Consider the following 22,251-nt stretch of genomic DNA (forward strand, 5'->3'; position numbering starts at 1 on the left):
ATTATCACCGATTGTTTACTTATTAGCCTATTTAAGTGAATAATGGGTTTTAAGGTTTCGCATTCTCGAGCATTCTGTAGGTGACTTGTGTTATCTATGTAATTACCAGCTTGCTATTTTTCTTGAATGTAGAAATTTACAACGATCCACACAAACCACATATCTCAGAATTCATTTAAGCGATCCATGCTTGATTATTATGGTAAATATGTTGATGATTGAAATATAATAATTTGTATTTTTAGTTGTTATAAACAAGTTTTTGGAAATTTTAGTGTTATCTAATGAGATCTAGTGAGCACAAAAGTAAAAGCCTCCAGAGCAAATACTAGAAAAGGAATTTTTGTAAATTCAAGAGAAATTATTCAGGCAACACAGACGAAATATGTCGTCTAGACGTACACAGTCTACTAAGCCAACCTTCATCATAAAATTTTCCTTGCTTAACACCTGGTTATACAATTCAGTCTAGCTAACTAAACATGCATAATATTATAAACAAAAGTGGAAACTTTTAAACCAGTCCAACTAATACTCCATTCTTGTAACTTGTTTATGGGTTTACGTTATACAATGTAGATTTAATTCTTATTACAATGCATAAATCCTAAAAAAAGTCGATTAACAACAAGTGCCCTGATAATATGAAATGCCAAAAAGTAAAAGGTAATAAATAACCTTATGTATATATATGTAACGTGTTGAATCTAAAGGTTATCTAGTCACTGTTGAGAATAATCTATGTTTGTATTCACCATAACGTATATGGCAGCAAAATATTAAACCAAGGATGAACCTTGAACTATAATGTTTGTGTGAGGACCATTGATATCAACGGGTTACAAATGTATAAGTATTATTTTAACGATAATCTTTTAGAGGTCTATGTATTTTACTGAAAAATAAATTATATTTCACAAACTATCAAATAATGTACAGTTTCCAAGGAGTAAAATACCAAGACATATTTTGTCATATTTCCTCTTCCATTATAAAATACACAAATATTTCTTCAACTAACTAAACTAAAAAAGTGCAGTACATTACAAAGAATTCATTGAAATCATATGATATTCACTAAATATCACCATTATTTCATATTTATGAATATATGAATGATTTAACTAATAATATTAAAATACCAACAACCCCTCTGTTTAATGTGTACTGAAAAAGGAAAAAAAATGAATGTGAGTTTTCCGTCAGTAAACTTACACAGATGAATTGTGTGATTTATTGTGAATGAATAAATTATTTACACTTCAAGGAAAAAAAACAAAAAGTACAACCAGTGACTATCCTGTTTTAACACATGAACGTAATTAAAATTTATAAACTTTCCGTAAAATCATAACAACACAGTATTGAAAAATTTATCGAATTTTTTTTACTGTTTTTTGCTTGTTAGTGAAATCAACTCATCTTAATTTCATTACATTTTATTGTGTATCATATACACTTTGAAGTTTATGTTAAATTAATTGGGAAATTCACCAGTAAACTATAATGGCATGCTATACATGTATACAATGTACATACCAGTTATGAGAAGTTAATGAATTGAAGGTTTGTTGGTTAAGAGTATTAGGTTACAGGTTCGAAACCTGATAGACTTATTTTGACTTGAGAAATGGGTCAGGTGTTGTTATTCATTACTCAAAACATCGTAGCTCTATTCTAGGTGGACGAAATTGTTATTGCGTAATATTTACATTGCTATTTATATTAAATAACAGAACGTCTTTGTTCGTACTAATCAATAAACGGTTTGTTAAGTAACTCAATATTTAGTGTATATTTATTCTATTCGAGTTAACATTTTGTATTTTTTGTTTTGACAACATAATGTTTGTGTTGATACAAAAAAAAGAGTAAAGTTACGTATTTGCAAAATATAATGGGTTAGTAGTTAGAAAAAACTATAACCTGTTATACTTCTATCAATTGTATGAATATTACCTTGCTTTTATATGTAATTTAAGTTAAACCTTTTTAGCTAGTATAAAACAAGAACTGCTAGGTATCTTTAAACTCTATCAAAACAACTGTTTACTAGCCACAAATTTTATACTCTGATAAAACCTTTCTCAAGTACGCGTTTCAATAAGGGAGAAACAGAAGAATATCAATAACCTGATGGAAATGTTGTTTTTAAATATACGAGTAATAATAACTGTGACAACAGTCTCCTTAGCATTCGAAATTTTATGCATTTATTCATAAATATCATTTTTTATCTTGTATTCATTCTTGTCTAGAACTCTCTAACCATGACACTTCACTCCACTTGACATAAATGAAATAGGAATGAGCTGAAGACAAGAAATATCTTAAGGGACCATTACAACAATATGCATTGATTAAAATGTGATTTTACAAAGAATTTAAATAAGAGACCTTTAGTATTATTGCTATTCGTCTACTAGAGATGATTAATTAAAAATGGGGCAATCAGTTAATTCCTATTTCGACTTGCAAGGAACATACAATCGCTTCAATTCCAGCTTATCGACGCCATCTAACGTATCTAACGCTTGTGAAAGGCTAAAATGTGATTGGTACACTTTGTGATAAATTGTTGCGTACTAGAACCTTTCTCCACTCTTACTAAATAACTATTTTGTACATTGTCGAAATGCATTATCACAGAAGCCTATCAATGAGAATGTTAGTTTAATCACTGAGATAGGGAATGCCGTTGTAACTCAACTAACAATGGATTTCTAAATTTAGTGTTCTATTCAACAAGCAAAGATATGGTTAACATATCCAGCTGAGCAGAATAATGATATAGTTGGAGGTTTATTTTGTAAATAAATTAAAGAAACTGAAACAGGTTAAAAACACAATAATAATGTGTGCAGATTAGTATTATAACGCTAAGGTTTTTTTGTTATAACGGTCCTTTTACTTCTTACACGCGAATGTGACGTTAATTTACCTTAGACGAATATCTACATTAGATTCCCTCTCAGTGACTGTTCTACGGGACTTTGACACGACTCAGATCAAGAACACGTGATTAGCCTCACTAGAACGCAAATATATTTCCACACCCAAACCCGACACAATCCAACAACAAAGAACAATCAATCAATAATAATAAGTAATAAGGATAGGGCAATATATATCACATCTAACACCTGTCACACTATCTACATGTCTGAGCAAGCAGACAACCAATTATTATCATTCTCGCCCATACATCAATCAGTTCATTTTGAAGATGATTTGAGTAACAATTTGCTTAAAAGAGTTCAAATTATCCAGGTTTTTATGATTATATCTCAATGCTTTCTTCAAAGAATAACCTCAATGACATTCTTCTAATTCATATCCTCTTAGTTACTTTTGTTATTATTTGTTTAGCTGTTATCGTTTTTGCTGTGATAAAGTTATGTATTTCAAAATCATTTCATTTTATTACATAAACAAAATTGTTCTTTCCCAATTTTCAGCTTCGGTCCAGAACATAAAGCTTTCTTGCAGGGGCCATATTCTCTGTCTCCTATTCACGTGTCAATTATTAATGTTGACGCGTTTTTCATGTCAGACATCTGGTTTGTTTGATTTCAAATTCGTTTTGTTTGTCTTAGAAGTCCCTCAATTATTTGTAAATAGAATTTACAGTAGACCAAATGAATACTTCCAATATATAATAGTTTTTTATCGAGATTTAACAGAAACCGATACCAAATGGAAAATCACTGAATATCCGGTAGCGTTAGATAACTGTTTACTTGTTATTTGGTAGTCCATAATCGAAATCCTAGACCCAACCAAACTCATAACATTCAGATGTTGTGGAAAATATTACATTTAAACCACTGGACTTCGGCTTCAGTGGTTTGCATTTCCGAGTTGGATCAACTAGTTTGGTTTCAGAAGAGTCCCTCGTTTATGTCGGTTTAGGAGGGTGGATGGTATGATAATATCTCTAATAATCCATTCTTCATAAATTAAAAGTCTGTTTTTTATAATAAGTTCAAGTTGGGATGAACTGTTTAGTTGTTTAAGGTTTCTGACCAAATTCTATTTCTTGAAGATCTAAATATGACCGAATTATTTAGGTGAATGTTATTAATCTTCGATAGCGTCTTGTTTAAGCGAAAAACAAAGAAATATGATGGGGATAAATGTATTTTAAGCTAAACTCTAATATCAAATCATTATGTTGGGTTGAATAATATTTTAGAATTTGACATTGTATATTGTTTCTGGGATAAGTTATGTGATTTTGATACTAACCATGATATCGTATCATATCATGAACCATGTTAATGAATTAAAGTGGGTAATTATATTGACATAAGGTTTTTTATACTAACCTCATGATGTCGTCAGGCATTAAATTGAAATATTATTTGGTGGCATTTAGTGACTAAACCAGGACGAAAGTGACTCATATTACTTCACAGATTGATATACGACGCTCTGTTATCTGAAGCTAGGAATTGTATTACATACAATAGAGCATATTATAGTGTAAAAATATATTGTTGATAAAGGTTTCTAATAAAACGAAATTCTATCGAAAACCTATTAAAATGACTCATACTTACTTCAGTTCTTCAGCTATAGCCACAATACGTTCCACTCGATTTTGATGAGCACCCAAATCCCCTTCAAATGAAGCATGTTTTTGTGCTAAAGCACGCAAGGTTGATAAACTAGCCCCTTCATAGTCTTCCAATGAAAGTGCATTTGCTTTTCCATCAGCCCATGCTTCATGAGTTAAACATTTTAAACGGAATTTTTTAGCTAAATATTCAATTTGCTCAAGTCGTTTAATTTCAGCAACTAACCAATCCTGTAACATAAATAATAAATACCATTTCAATCAAGTCTAAAAATAATAGATTCAATAACATATACTTTTTATTGATATCAATGAAAAAAACATATTATATTAAAAAGAGTAAAGGGTTTTTGTAAATCAATTCGTATGTATAACTCTACACAGGATCAAACCGATAATCAGAGCTGTCTGGTTTTTAGTTGTGCTCGATCTTACAAAGTGCTTACACCATTTCATCATAAACTGAATACTATTTTCGAAATGACCTAATGTTGTATAACTAATGAAAATACGAAAAACAAGAATGATCTCCATTAGTGTAAGGCTATGAATTTTATATTGGACAATAAATCATGAGAAATTAAAATAACTCAAAAACACTTCATGTACAAACGATCGTTTTGAATAGTCAAGTGTAATTCACTAACCAACCTTATTACAAACCTGTTATCTAGTTGTCATGTCAATTTTTCACAATTATATGGTAATTTCTACCATACTCTAACAATAGCTGATGAATTATCGAAATTCTGTACAATTCGAGTCTGTTTAATGGTGAGCACATTCAACATCATTTGGGATTAAACCTTATAGAAAATTACAAATATTCACCCGACACTGCCTTCAGCGTATCTAAATGTTAGATGACTCTGGCACTAAAAAACAACAAAAACACAAACACATTAAATGTGCCTAGATGTTAAGTTACAGAAATATTTATCACTTCCAGTGCATGGCAATCAATCTTTTCTTTATCAGTCGACATGGTACATCTATACAGAATATAGTATTTTTAAACACTGGTAACATAAAGCCTAGCATACTTGCTTACTAATATTTCTTATAAACCAAGGTTGGATGGACTATGTGTTTTGTTCACCGATAATATCTATATGTTTATTTAAAATAAGAAGACTGAGAATATAAATTAATTTAAGGAAGAAAAAAGCACTCCAAGATCATTTTTTACAAATAAACAGTCCTACATTATGAATCAAAATGTCTTTTCGCTGTTCCACTGGATTTGAAAAAATTGTGGTCTAAAACCAACAGTTTTTCCGTTATGAAAAGAAAATATTACTGAAACTAGCCAAAAAGTGACCAGAAGGCCAGTGACATTGGTAAGTCAGACAAATATCACAGGGAATAAACAACATCGAAAAATGTACAAAATAAATGAAAAATGGCTATGCAGAATAGTAGTTAAGCTTCATTTTCATGGATGGATGAAATATGATGGAACATTTTAAGTTGTATTATGTATCCATACTATACTCCAAAACACTAACACATTTAAATTTCATAAAAAATATGGGATAAGAGACTAAATATTTGAATATCAGATGTTTAAAAGCAATCGGCAGGTTACCTGAAAGCTTAAAGTTTCTGAAAGTTATGCCATGCGTGGGGTTAACATTTGCTGGAAACCTAAAGTCGTGTCGTTTGGGTTTGAGCCTAATGCTCCATACGAACTTAATGTTGAGTCACTTTTGTCAGATTAAAGTAATCAAGTACCAATCAATAAACACGTGAAATAACGTTGGAATTTGTTGAGGAAATAGAATATTCTTGGAAATGCTACTTAGACTGTTTCATTTGTTTGTAAACTTCAAGTTACACTCTACGGATTGTCGTGTTGAAATTCAGAATTTCTGTCGATGACAATGATTAAGTGGAGCAGAATTTAAATTTATTTTCAGTTTAGTAGCACGTAGTGAGCAATGTGAATTTCGGCACACAATAGACTAACTGCAACAAGTGTAAGAACTATTAGTCACAATGAACTAACAAACATCAAGACATTGAAAGGAATTAAAGTAAATCAGTGTTTATGAGGACGTCTTTAAAAGTCAGGTCAAAGTTGATTGACTTATTTTCAGTGGATTTTGCAAGTTATTGGAAGATGTCATAGATTGATTGGTTCGTACTTCTTTCGATAACTAAGTCCTTCGGTGAGTCTAACACGTGCTAAGCAAAATCAAAGTGAAGATATTTACTCTGGTAAAAGCAATGACATTAAGTAACAACGTTAATAATTGACTCCCTAACTTGGTTGGAATCTATAACTGTGCATTGACAAAGATTATTTACCTATATATTTGAACATTGTTAAAGTAATAAGAGACAAGAATGTGACAGATGAATCTTTTTTTATCCTTTTAGTTATTTTGTACACTTTCATAATCTGTTTTCGCTAACCCCAATAACTGTATTGTACATTTCTAAATATGTGTGCGCTTTAGCGCGTATATGTCTCTCCAGTTACTTGCCTTTTATCTTGTTTGTCTATACAAACTGAGTTACAAGGTTTCTCGGTTGATTCATTGATGTGCTTATTTCTCTGCTGCATTTGTATATATATACTCTCAGTTTGCTTGCCGATGCGCTCGTCTAAGATATAATATTTCCAATAACATTTCGTACTTGATTTTTACTAGCATTTGTATTAAAAGTCTAAGAGTATACATGAAATTCACCAAAGACTCATAAATCGGGGATCGATGAATTATGAAGTCAAATGGGTCTTTAAAGGTGAGCATGTTTTAAAACCGTCTATTTTCCTTTCGAATTTATTTAAAAAACGGGATTAAAATACAAGAATTCAAAATAATAGAAATTACATCTCAGAATCACAATCCGAAAAATCCATTAAATTTTGTTTTCGACGCATATCATTCGTTAGCCCAACCAACTGGTTAGAACAATTTGTCATAGACCATTAAGGGACCTCAACGATAGACCTGACATCAGAATACAAACATTATGGTTCTTTATTCACACCAAACTGAATTAAGCAAATAATTATATTGATAAATATCAATGATCTCAAAAATGCTTATGTAAATTTTTGGTGTCAGATTTGTGGTTTTGAAAAAGCTCACAAAAGAATGGAAAATTGAAATAGTTAACATCTCCATTCGCTTACTTCAAAACCTTTCTCGTAGTTTTCTAACTGACGCCATGCTGAATCAATATCTTCGATCATATGTCCTTCAGTTGGAAGAAAAGATGGACGATTTGCCAGTCGTAATCGTGTTTGAAGTGTATTATATGTATTTTCTAGCAATGTTTTTTCATCTAATCTGGGAGGCTTTTCAAATCCTCGATAACCTCTATAATGATCCAGTTTTGAACGAGCTCCAGATATGGTTCCATCAGTTGTTCTATCCTAAATGATCAAAGAATCAAGACACAAACACTAAAGAACAATTGAATATTGCCCAGAACAAGATCGTTTCACTTTATACAAATATTTAATAAAATAACATGTGCCAGTTAAACAATATGTACAGCTACATCCCTACATTAACTATGTATTAGAAAAAAAAAGAACTTAGTCAACTGACATTCAAATGTATGATTTATAAAAGCGAAATCGGTAATAAAGAAAACGTGTTGCATCTATTGTAGTACAAAAAATGTATCAAATCCCTAATTAACATAAATCGTTTTTTTCCATCATATGGCATAAATAGCTTTATTCGTTTGCTTACTTTTTCTCTGAAGAGGAAGGATGGAAAAATAATTTTTATTTCCAGTGGAACAAAGTTTATAAAGTTTCTTATATGAAAAATAATTAGTATAGATCGAAATAAAAATTCATTTCACTGAAAAATATTCTTTTATTTACAAATGGTTCAGACAGGAATTTCTGATAAAATTTATTTGTATCTAATTAACTGATTGACTTGGTATTGTTTACGTGAATTTTCCTATTGATGTTTTAGGACTGCAATTGATCAGATTCTTATTAGCATATGTGCATACTGTGCGCATTGCCTCTATATTGCCTTAAGTCACAAGTATTATAAGCAAGGATGGATGGTGGATTCCATTGCTAGCCAACATTCATCTTTGCTGTTAATTAACTGATGTTTTAAATTCTTTTCGTGCTAAAAAACAACAACTCTTTTCAATCGCTTGGTAATTAAGAAAGAATAGAACACCATATACTGGTTTTTTGTAGTGATTGTAATTTTTTTGTTATTTAATGGGATAGTGGTAACGATTATTTTTTGTTTGAAACGATACACTACTATAATACGACAATAAGGCAGGTGATGGAGATTATAATACCGCTAAATTAGATACCTGATTAATACAATATATAAAGATTGAGGTCACGTCATACCCGATAGATGCTTTATAAGAACCACTGCATAAACCATACAATACTTTAAGCAAAACAAATTAAAGTAGTCTACACTGAGGTTAAAAATTCATAAGAGGAAGGAAACCAATTGTTTGATGGCGAAAACCTCGAGTATCTAGCAGTTCACCTTCAGTGGTTAATAGCATTTCACTCTGCTGGCTATGTATGAGGTTTTCAGTCGAAAGTATACTCAATAGAACATAATTAGTATGTAGGTTATTAATATTGTGAATGAAATTGATTTTTGATAAGAGGATTAAAAATCAAGAATGCATGTAAATTTTTATGTACTACACCATCTAACATGTGTATATTTAGATAATGAAATGAGAAGACAAATTTCCATCAAAACGATGTGATCTATCAGCGCGGTATATTTCGATCAACATCACCACACCTTTACTTGTCAAACCATTTTCATATGACAAGTGAAAGGTCAAACTAGGCATATCGGAAGATAATGAGGAAAGTAATGTGAATCGCAACGCTCCAAAAAATAACAAATCGATGTTATAAAGGAAAGTTCAAGGTAAGAACAAACTGTTTTTTGAACAATTTAAGTGGGTTTAAATCTTTGTATAGATAACACTTCAATGAGGCTGGTTTGATGTGAACCTTGATGGGTGACCTCACCTAAATGCTTATCAGCGGAGGAAGGTATTTATTGGAATTCATTTGTTTTTATATCCATTTAAAGTTGTGTTCAGTCACTCTCACATGATCTAAATTTACCCTCTCCTTCCGTTCTTTTGACATATATATATATATATATATATATATATATATATATTGTATTAACCATTTTGATATTCATAACTAGTTAATCCACAGAAGACAACAGAACAAAAGATATAAAAGTAAACAACAACGCGAAATACCGATTTCACTTCAGATTGTACTTATCAGTAATCAAGTTATGTTAACTTTACATGTACATGGATATGTGAATTACTTGCATAATTTGTAAATAACTTTTAACTTATCAACATGATTTTTAGCTTTCAGCAATATGTGCAGTATTGTTTTTGGTCTTTTGAAATGACTTTTTACGTCATTGTTCTTGTAATGATAATAATAATTATTAATTAGGGAACTGATGGTAGTGGGAACAACTGTTCATATAATTAATAAATATATAGAAATATGATCGAAAAAATTGATAAAAAGTAGTAAAGTGTTCAAATCAAAAATAATTTATGACTGAATATATCTGGACTAGTGTTATCTGTTTAAGACTATATCATTCCAAGATTTCTGATTCTTGATTCTTAACATTTTCTTGCAAGGCTGAGATTAACGGTTTATGATTTTTTTGAAAACTGAATCTGTGTATTAATATGGACATATTTGAATGCTTCGCAAATTGATTTTACTTTTGTCATTATTTTGTATTAGGAAAACTAAGTAATACAGTACAAGTAAGAAATTATTAAAGCTTTGTTATAGAATAACAAATAGGCATACTTATATATTTCTGATAACATACATTTGCTGTTAATGTGTTTCAATAGGAACAACTAACCGGTGGTTGGATCATGTTAGAAATACTCAATTTTTGAGATTAAATAACATTGGAATAAGATCAACTTAATATCTTTTCGATGTTTCAAACTTGTCATTTATCATGACTAGTAAATAACTGCAAATTAAAATAGGTGTTCAAATAGACAAAGAGCAGAACATCTCATCAATCTTTAGAAATGAGTATATTACTAATATTACTATTACTAATTAAGTAAATAATTTCAAATTTGAATCCTATCTTATACTCAAATAACGTCGACAGACTGTAGTTAATTAAAAAATTATGTAACACTTGTTCATTCTATTGATATACTCATATTACCTTAAAACCTCTTAAAATACTATCAGTTTGAAAAGAATATATAGATATAATTTACTTTTAAAAATGGTATTTGTTGTTCAATCCAAGCCAATAAATCAGATGCAAGTTGTTCATATTCTCGCATTAATTTCTCATTGTCTTGATTACTTTTTAAAACTTTCGTAATTCGATTGGCTGCTGACTCAGCCTAAATAAATAAATGAATGTATTAGCAAAAATGACTAGAAAGTATATATATATATATATATATATATATATATATATATTTATATATATTTATATATATGTCACATGCTCTATGTTGAAATATCAAGTGTTTGAAAGTAGTCAGGAAGACATAAATTTCGTAATAGTTGACGTTTGTCAGTGTGGTTTACCTGGAGTTTTAAGGGGACTGATATTATCTGTAGGATTTAAACCCTCACAGTCTAAGGTGTTATGGAGTAGTTCAGTGAAATAGTCTCAGGATGTAAAGATGAATAATGAGGGTTCGCATCTCACATAAGGCGTAAGTTCCCTGAAAGTCGCTGATGAACTCTGCTGTCCAGTTCTAGCTAACGTAAAACCTAGGTCTAGAGTTTTCAGCTGGCTACTTTAAACCTTTTTCTTCATTTATTTTTAACTTGTTGCAAACTACGGCAACTAAACAAATGTACAATTACTTGAGGTTCTAGCCCATTCTATCTGTCTGTTATAATAAGTTGTTAGTTCAGTTTAACTTGAAAGAAGAAAAGTAATGATATACGAGCATTTTTGAGAACATTATTTCCTGAAATCATTCGCGACTTCGAAAACAATTTGGAAATACAAATTTTCTCATCAATGTCTTAACATAATTCTAGATCATTCTTAAAATTAATTATTGTAATAAAGTCATGAAAAAAAATTCTAATATAAATCTGTGGAGTCAAGCAATGAAAAACAATTTGAAAATTTGGAAGATATTGTTCGGTTACTAGTTTATAATAGATGAATCAAACTGATTTTATACCCATTATCTTAGGACAGAAAAACACCTATATGGTTATACTGACATTCTGTTAACATAAATGTTAATGTTAACACAAAATGATAGAAATCACAAAAATCAATAAAGTCAAACTGTTGATACATATGATTTATTCTGGTATATAACATTGTCATTTACATGTATTTTGTATACGTACTGAGAGAAAGACAGAAAATAATGTGACCCTATAAGGGTTAATATTCCAAAAACCTACAAGCCAATACTTTGAATTTATATATGCTTTTTAAAAGATCGCTATTATCTTCATGATGAAACAATTTCACATAAATGAGTAGGCAGTTGGTTAGATTAGATTAGATACAGAGAAAGCAGAGGTAACAAAATAACCTAAAAATGAAAGGCAATACTAATCGTAATACCAAAAGGATATTTTGAATGCTACTGATTTTTTATCAATTGTAAATGAATCATATACTTGTGCTTCTTCTTTGCGACAAGCTAAATGCTTGCTTTCCGACCAAATGAGTAACCATAATGGATAATATTTTGTTCTGGACTTTTTATCATGATTGCAAAATATTAACCTTTAAAGAGAGGTCTCTATTATTAAAGGTGTCTTCAAGGTATTGCTTGCATATAATGCAACAATTAACTAAGGGTTGATACGGTTAAATACAGAATAATACCCAGGGGTAGTAAGTTGATTATCGAAAATGTAGACTATGATCAGCTTAGGTGGTAGGGGTAGGTATTTGTTTGTTTGCTTTTTATTATCACTGATATTATGATTATTATTTCAGCAAATATTTTGCTTTACATTATGTCGAATTCCTCTGGTGGTACTGATGTAAATTGTATGATAAAATTCGTTTCATATTATTTACGGTCGACGAACTATATAAAATACTAGCATTCTAAATTCACGCAGTCAATAACTACCAAATACTTTTGTCGTTATTATTTTAACTGTTCTGTTTGAATGTTAACCAAAAGTATTGAAAATAAATGTTCATAAGGCGTGACTAATTTTACCTAACCTAATTTTATGAACCATATAACTAATCATTCTTATTCAGCAAATTAGTAATCAGATAATGGATATGGAAACATGTTTGTGTAAATATTTTTATAGTTCTCTTTATCTAAATTTGTGTATAAGTATTTATTCGATATTCCATTTAGTAATTAATGTTCCATTTTTTTGGACGCTCTGTTATCACCGTCCATGGTTGAATATATATAACTATGAGAGTGGGTCATGACGTGGTTGAAAACCCAGAACGTTTTACTTAAGTTGGTAAATAACAATAAGATCCATAGTCATTAGGAAGAATCAGGTCACCAACGAAAAGTTTACTTGAAGGTTTTGTTCATAACAACGGGAAAGAGTTTCTTTTAATCCAAATTATGCAAATATAATAATAGTCGTTCTTGTTAACATCAGAATTAAAATCGTTTATTCTTTTCAGATATAGTTTTAAACTTTATATACTGAGGATATGTAGACTACAAGAATGTGATTGCTCGAATACTTATGACCAAATATTTGAAGCAATAAGGAGGGAAGATTGAAGAATCGTTTACTAAATAGATAGTTTTAAAGAACTAGTTTCATATTCGTATAACTTGTATCATGAACTGGGACGAGCCGGAGATTCATCCAAAGATGGAAAGCAATGGACGATTATGTCATCTTAGCTTAGAATATCTTAGTAACGACCAATATCTGAGAACTTTCAGTTTGGTCCATGGAAGGTGAGTGCGCGGTGCTTAGCAGTAGCGTGCTCAGACAAAATACCTATTTATCGCTCCTTGTTGTTCTAGCTGACGTCATTCCATAACAAAAACTGTCTCCATAATATGATCCATAAAAACTCTCTATCGAATTGTTGGAAATGCAAGATTTTCGAATATAAAGTATGAGGAAGAAACCAATCTTAGAATTCTCATACCGATTTTAAGTGATTTTCAGTCATTTGACCTTTAAAGTGCTTTCATTTAAACTAATCAATCTACTGTGAATTCCATTCAAGAATTATACATTCAGTTTGCCAAATTCGTTTGCAAATGGTCACCAAATGCAATTACTGTAGAATGAAATAAACCTAAATATAAATTAGTTCTTTTTAGGTCTCTATCAGTTAAGCTTCCAGACAAGCTTGAACTTCTCTCTCCAATTATCTAACTGTAAGGAACAGGATAGAAGTAGTCGCGTTTATAGTTAATGAAGTTGGAATTACGAATTACCAGTTCGGTACACAGCTTCGTGATGTGGTTTATTTCTCATTTCTAATCTGTAATTCTATCAATACATTCATAGTTTGATATACATTTCATGATATATTTGTATACTGTGTGTACTTACATAGAGTATGCATCTATACTTACCTTTTGTGCACCTGCAAATGCATGATAGTAAGCTGAAACGTAAGTCATAACAGACCTTTCATCTGGTCTCACTGTATTTACCATATCTAGAAAAAAAGCAAAAGAATAATCTAAGTGGCCGGTGGTAATCTAAAAGAGAAATATTGAGAAAACATTTTATCCAGGTGATTCGACGGGGAAGGATTAAATCGGATACTTAGGTATCGATTCCATTGGAGAGTGTTTGACCTATGGTTCCAATAATTTATTCGTTGAGTGACTTTTAATAGTGTTTATTCTTGTGATAACTGTTTTGTGTGTTATTTTGTTATGAAAAATCCCATTATCAGTTCGACTGGGAATAATCAATCAGCCATATTGTATGACTGCGTATCATATGTTCATCAACATCGAACTTATTAATTTTAACAAGCTGAAATATGTTTACTATTTATTATAAAATCATGAAACCACATTTTACAACAGTAAGGTAATGAAACTGATGTGTACATAGAAAAGAGAGAATTCTTCAAAAGAAACATTGAAATTTAAAATTATCCCGTAGTTATGTTGATATAATGAAAAGACTAACTGAGCGAATGATTGAATCCCGCCAGTATAATCCACTTATTCATGCCTTACAGTCCAGTAACAATAATTAGAAATTAGTATAATTAAATTCTTGCAAATAATATTATGAATAGATGTAATGAGGGGCAAATATCAGTCGTCACTTGTATTAGTATAGAAGGGTTACAGAGATTTTTTAATTCTGTAGTTTACACCGAGTATTGACCTTAGTTAAACGAGCGTTGGAAACCAGAAAGTACTGGACAGTTATTTCGACATAGCATGGGATATCTCAGTAGTGCGCATCTACAACCCATCAGCGATCGAATTCAGGATTTTGGGGTCTTGCGGCGAGCGCCTTACCTCTAGACCACTGAGACAGTTCTTCATCACAGGCAATAAAAGATCGTCTTACAATATCGTGAATTGGTTGATTCATTTATTTGTTTATTTGAACGCATAAATATTGGTACAAGGGGGCACCAGATATATGTGCGTCACACAAAAAATTGTCATTTCATTTAGTTGTGTGAGGGCTATGATACTGCACGACTGCTCAGACCGAAGCAGGTGGTTTCCTTAGGGGGACACATCCAGAGCCTTTGACCCAAAGGCCTAATCCACTAGGCAGTTGGGCAACGTTAGGATATGCATTCCCATGGTAGCCGGTGACCAACGATTGATCCATACGCCATTTATTCCCTCAGAATACTGGAGCCCATGTGCACCATCGGTTTGGAATCATGGTTTTCCAACTCTCCTAGGTGAACTTTCGGTGTACACCAACCCGGTTAAAGCGCCGGACATTCGATTTTCGTCCTTTCAATTCTATGAACAACACCCCCGCCACGAGAAGGCAGTGAGTAGGACTTCCATGGCAGAGGCTGTATACGCGTGGACGTGTGAGAGTATTTCGAGATAGAGGGCGGGCCCTCTCCACTCTCAGTAGTACCAGGGCATTTGGGGCTAATATTTGATATGTATAACATTTGATGCCGGCTCAGTGGTTAAGGCGCTGACAGAGAGTTCGAACATCGTTTGTATATTGCTTATCTTTAAATAAATATATCAGTCTATGTTGGTGCTTCGCAGTCATTGATATTCTTTCGTACTGGTTGTGTATTATCGATTGACTCAGTACACATCAGACTGTCAATGTTGCCTCACTATCTATCTACAGAATAAAAGATACACTGGTAAAATTGTTTATAATCAAATGAGCAAAATCTCCACCCCAACCTCTACAGAAGGAACTCGCTTATCGAAAATACAAAATAAATCATGGATTTTGCGATTGATGTTAGACATGTTAAACAAGTTATTTAGACTAAAACTACCGATTTGCTTTGCGCAGATGGCATAACATATGTATGGAAAACGTCTGTTATAGTTGTTTACTCAATATTCTGTCCAATGAAATGTTGAATATTGTAACGAAACATTGTTTGTTGTAAACAACTTATTGGTAAGGGAAATTTAACTTTATAGAATGAAATGGATATTTTTAAAAATAATTCAAGATATTTGTCCAAGATATCAAATGTTACAACCATGGATTGAACCTGATTGTATCTTTACTACTGAAATTGGATAAGATACCGTTTCTCATATTAAAACAGTTTCTGCTGTTCTACAGTACTTACGTGAAGTAAGCATACAACTTCGTCAGTAGCACAATAAAACGAAGGTATTAAAGACAAAAATCTATGGGTTTAGTCAAAAGTAATTGTGTCAAGGATATCAATAAATGAGAAATCTCTCAATTGCCACCGAACTTAGGACCGTTCACAAACTAAGCATAATGTCAAAACAGAACTATATAGATTCGTCAAAAGATTTGATTCCCAACACTCCGATCAAATATAAGCTTCATGATAAATATCGAAACTAACAAATAATTATAACCATCTTTTCTTATTTCTGTTTATTTATTCGAATAGATTATTTTACCTAAGTGGAAATTCTAAGGACTCATAAACATAGCAGAACGAACGATTCTACTTCAATCATCTCGTGATTCTTTGAATATAGATTTTTGAATAAAATAGTTTAGGGGTCATTCATTTCAATAAGTTGGTCTACAATAAGTTATTCATTTCCAAGATTTCTGTTATCACAGGTATCAGCTGGACAATCGTTTTAATAAGACACAATCCAGTGCCCATTAGTGATTCGCCCTGAAACGGATACTTGGGTATTTAGTTAATAGCCGTAATATGTGTGATTAATCAAGCCAAGAGTTGGGCGGATCCCCACTAATGACACTGGACGGTAATCACATAATATGATCAATTGGATAAAAGCAAAAATTTTAAATTATTTGATTCTGAATCACTGGATAGATAATATCCTGTGGTTGGCAGCCAAGACCCCATCAGTGGTCTCACTATGGGTACTTATTGTTTGGACCCCTGAGTTGGCATTAAATAATTTACATGTTTAACTTCAACCGATCCACCCCTGATCTCTTATGGCTATCTAACTAAGATCAGTTTGTGGTGTTAAACATGGAATTCAACAACCTCCAAAACCCTATTCAGTAATAAAGATAATCATGCACTTCATTAGTGATTTGCTTTTACAAAATATTTCGTAAGAGATAAAAACGCATATAATGACCGGCAGTCCAAAAATTTGACTAAAACATCATCATATACAATAAACAGTGATGAACAAGTGAATTTAAACGATTCATTATAAGTTCACCAACCTTCAGCATCCAACATTCGTGGGATATCCAAGTGCTTTTCAGCTACATCAAAAGCATAATTTAAATTCTGTATCGGATTGTCCTAGAAGAAAAAAACGTAATTCATTAGTCACAACACAAGCTAATGCACATCTCTTCAAATTGTATGACGAAATACATTCATATATACAAAATATTTCGTTCACTGAAATTTGGATGCGCTATTAATTCATGATTAATAATCCCTTCCATTCGTTGGTAAAAGTCAAAGAATCATGCATTGTTGTTTTTTGCATGCAGGTTTTAACAAGCTAACAGCTTACTTTTGAAAGCTTTGAATAGTCAATCAGATCTGGTCGATGACGATGTATTAGAGCACAGAATGCCAAACCATCTTTCCAACTATATTATGTATACATTCATGCATTTAAAAGTTAAAACAAAAAAACCATTCAGTCTTTTTCGATAATGAATATAATTATTAGCTGAATTCTGACTATTCTTCTACCATTCTTTTCTGTGGACAATATAAAGTATAATTAACTAGAGTATATCTGAATCATACACGCGAGACTAATGAGATTAATGAATAAAAATATTAAACCGTTGTTCAATAGAACAATGTATTTCAGTGCGTAATTTAGTGGGATTGAGCTATTCCGATAGTCTCTAGTGATTAATGATATCAACCACCAGAGGGATTGGCGAAAATTGCGAAATACTGAACAGTGTTTTCATCCCAATTTAAAGTTCACAACAGTATACACTTACCAACTCTTATGGATTCGATTGCACGAAATGAGACCATTGAAGTTATGTGCTAGATAATAAAAGGGTAGCCTACAAACTAAATTTTGTGGTCTGCATCAGAGAAATTATCTGCCTTCTCAAGGTTTATATTGATACAACTTGGTAGGGAAGCTAAATGTAATGCTGAATTTCATAACTGATAAATCGACTATTACAAAATGACTTTGATCATTACTTAGTAGTATGTAAAACATGCTAATCAAATTTTTAAAATGTTGAAATGTCCAAATATGAAAAGGTTTCTCACATGAGGGTGATTTAAGTTACTTAAGCCCAGCTAATAAATAAAGCCGATCAAATGGTTGAGAATCCTTAACAATATTTTGACCATGTTTATAATTTGTAAGTTTTCACTTCACGTTTTAGTAAGGTAGTACGTCAGTTACAAAGCTGTAAGTGAGAGCAAACCTTGACCACTGTTAACGACCTAGATTCTTAAATAGATAAATTAAAACTGATACGAAAATTTGCACGAACTCTTGAGAGACTGACTGAAAAACTCTTACTCAAAAAAGCAGAAACTATAAACTAGTACAGCGATTCACTTCTAAAAATGATGTTTTTACTGAACGTTTAGTAGATTTCTTTGTCTGGGTGAATGAGTTATCTTATGAATAAACAAACTCGTTATAACAAGCATTGGATTAAAACATCTGAAATTCATAGGGGAGCCTAAAAGAAATGTATAAAACTTTATTGGTGAAAATCTAGTATCAAGAAAGATTCAATTATTCAATTACTGCTAATCATAACAAAGTCTTAGCTCCATGAGAATGCTAGGATAATAACGAAAACAAAGTTCTCCACCGATATAATTTATTTCTCTGTCGTGTGGCAACAGTATTTCTAGAAACTGTCATGGATTTGCTGCACAGAGCCAATAAGATAAGTTATCAAAACTGACTTTGACTATGTATTCGTCTATTTATTCATAAATAAGAGTTGGAAAAAAGTCCAGTAAATCCAAAAATCATCTGCTTTTAAACTTTAACGGGGTAAAAAATATTTACACCAATTAAGACAGTGGTTTTGCAATAGTTGTAGAAAAGAAGTATTTTTCTAGCATTTGGGTGCCAAGTTTTATTCAGTCAACTATGAAGAAACAGAATTAAGCGATGATGTCAATGCCTCCTCTATTATTTTTTTTATCTTCACAACAGGAAAATGTTTTGGAGAATCTAATCAGTTTTATTTTCAATTTTTTTATTACTTGAGTTTAATTAAGAGCAAGTAACAACTCAGAATATTATTAATTGTACCATATTGAGAGATGCGAAAGTCACATTCACAATGTCTGGCTGACTAAATACTGAAGCCAAATGGTGTGATTACCATGGATTATTATGATTACCAGATAAGCAGTAGTTTTCTAGCTAAACGAGTGTTTATAGCGGACGACGTGGCACTAAGTGTTTTTATCATCAAAACTTCTAAAAACACAAAAGCAAGTCTTAAAACAACTAAGTTTACAAACCTGAAAGCATAGTTAGCTTACAATGGTAGCTAGCCGTTATAGCTATTTATTAGGTATTTAAAAATTACCACTATTTGGGTACTCGTCAATGAACAGCCTCAGAGCTTTTAAATTGAGCAAAATGGACAAAAAAGAATAACCACCTGCAGTAGTTGCTATGTTTAAACTATATTTTAAAACCATCTTGTGTCTTTTAAACAATAGCTCAAAAATTACATAACGGTATGCGCACATAGTCATAATCCATCTAGAAATCCTATAACGTAATGCCATGGATTGATGAAATTGAACCGAAGTTTTCTTCAGTGATAAAATATGAGGAACCAAATTTTTGATTTACACTTAAATTCATTTAATAACGAGAATAAACAATAAGTAAATGGAGATAAAAACGATCATGGATTAACTACAAAGGGGTAGAGAGTTTTCTAGTGACTACTTTAAACCATTAGACGACTCACTCATGTATAAACTGAATTTGTTTTATAGTTGGGCAAGAATCGGTCATTTGACCTTGATGTTTTTCTTATAAACTTGAAATTACGACAATTTGAAAGAAATTCTCTGAATTACTCTGGACCGATTTATCATGTTTTCCTTGTTAACTGTGATGGTAATGTCTACAATATGTACTAGTTCACAATGCATCTGGTTAACTAACTAAAGACCATCATTTACTTTATTTTCTTCAAAAATATCATTCACAAAACATGTTTCTTCATGTTCGATTCTTCTCGAGAGTATAAGATACTCCATAATCTTTAAATTGCCATTTTTAAATGGATTTAAACGAGGTAATTACCAGTACTTACGAAACCATTTATTAGGCACCTATCACTTACAAATATTCTGAACTAAGTCTGATTTTAACAAAATCAGATAAGGGGAAACCACCATTCAGCTAATGGTAATAACGTAGATAACAACGTTCAAGAACAAACTAACCTCATGTGAAAATTTTGTACGTTCACGTTTTTATAGGGAGCAGTCTTGCGCTGGCACCACAATAAAAGACCTTCTTTCGCAGACATTTCTACAATGACAAAAATAATTTGTTAAAAGTCTTATTTATTTCTTCATGTGAATCAGTCTAAAACTCACTAAAAATGGTGCGTGTTCGACAAAAAAAGATTCATACAGTTCAACAAGTCAAATAATCTTCTTATATTCATGTTAATTGAAATGGAGTATATAAACTCGGGTCATATATGACCCAAGAAGAAAGGGATTTTTGAGAATTAAAAGAATATACAGAGTTAGACCAAGTGAGTAATAGCTTAGCTAACCAGCAATTTTTTGAGTTCTTTCCGAGGGATCCCGGACTAACCTTCATATTCCTAATGGCTAATTGCATCTTATGTAAGAAACCTGGATCTAATACACCTTATCTATAGGTGCACACAAAAATGAATCACTTGGAATGACATAACTGAAAGAAAGATAAACAATGAAGTGGATCATATTGTGAAATCCTTACCTTCAACGGTAATATCTTGAATACAAAATCGTAAAATAATTGTCCATATCATCCCAAGAGTCATTTTGATATTCCCATCCACGATTTCTATCAAAAAACTCAGTAAAACGGGTCAATACCCTCAGCGCCAATAGAGACTAGCTGAACGCCTTTACTTTCTATATAATCTAATGCCTTATTAACATTCGCGAGCTTGTGGAAACGCATCTTTCCTCTATCGGGTTTCGGTAACGGCTCCTCAGATAAAGTCTCTAACAGTTGAATAAGCTTGAGACCGTCAGTGAAATCTTCCTCAATATTTTCAATTGAGCATTTCACTTTTCGTAGATATGAATTGCACCATGCTGTGAAAGTCTGACAGGAATTTAATTATAGCCTGTTGAGAAGTACCTTTTTCTGCTGTATTTCCCACATTGGATCCAAATAGGCTTGACGGTCCCATTCCTCCTCCTCTTCTTCCTGTACAGAAGGAAAGTATTCATCTGGATAGACTGTGTAACCATACTCCATTTTACAAAAAATATTCAAAGTAGCCGCTTTCAGAGGAAAGGGTAAAGTGCATGATGTTGAGTCATACAAACGAACAAAAATGCTCAATAATTAGAAAGTTGTGTAGTTATAAAACAAAGAGTGCCTATGAACATATTAGTTATTTGTATACGCTCTTCAACAAAGAAATGGATGATTTTGTTTTGATCATCAGCGCTCATGGTTGGCCAACTGTAGCTGTAAACAAATCACCGAAACCAATAGTTCTGTTGGTGTTTGACAATAAATGCTGACCACATTAGTTTTATTGGACTCATTTAGCAAAAGGCGCTCGGTCATGCATCCGCACCTGATCACGGTTTGGCACGACATGCTCAACTTCTCCTGTAATCACAACCTGGATTAAATCAGTCACCCCTCGATAGATTGATAATCTACCAAATATATCTTCCAACCACATGGCTTCTGTTTTTCGATTTCACTGGGTACGTGCGATTCAATTATATAAGGTGTTACTGTTATGTGTTGTCAAACTACAATACCTGTGGTATCTTCACAAATAAAAGAAAATAAAGCAGGAGACTCAATTTTTTTGCCTATCAAGTTGT

The 22,251-nt window shown here is 31.8% G+C and overlaps 1 protein-coding gene across 1 annotated transcript in view; it reads right to left on the reverse strand.

Moving 5' to 3' along the window:
• The window catches only part of Smp_034550 (putative alpha-actinin), a gene marked incomplete at its 5' end in the record, with an annotated part of 40,671 nt that extends 19,007 nt beyond the window's left edge, over positions 1-21,664 (reverse strand). Inside the window, 10 exons of the mRNA XM_018793591.1 lie at positions 4,563-4,810; positions 7,725-7,967; positions 10,853-10,984; positions 14,156-14,241; positions 17,415-17,496; positions 17,717-17,795; positions 20,623-20,710; positions 21,155-21,241; positions 21,274-21,508; positions 21,545-21,664. Of these exons, the coding sequence (XP_018648088.1) occupies positions 4,563-4,810; positions 7,725-7,967; positions 10,853-10,984; positions 14,156-14,241; positions 17,415-17,496; positions 17,717-17,795; positions 20,623-20,710; positions 21,155-21,241; positions 21,274-21,508; positions 21,545-21,664 (1,400 nt within the window). The remainder of the gene's footprint in view (positions 1-4,562; positions 4,811-7,724; positions 7,968-10,852; positions 10,985-14,155; positions 14,242-17,414; positions 17,497-17,716; positions 17,796-20,622; positions 20,711-21,154; positions 21,242-21,273; positions 21,509-21,544) is intronic.
• Positions 21,665-22,251: the final 587 nt, after the last annotated feature.

The sequence above is a fragment of the Schistosoma mansoni genome, chromosome 1, assembly GCF_000237925.1.
Source record: "Schistosoma mansoni strain Puerto Rico chromosome 1, complete genome".
NCBI classification, from domain to species: domain Eukaryota; kingdom Metazoa; phylum Platyhelminthes; class Trematoda; order Strigeidida; family Schistosomatidae; genus Schistosoma; species Schistosoma mansoni.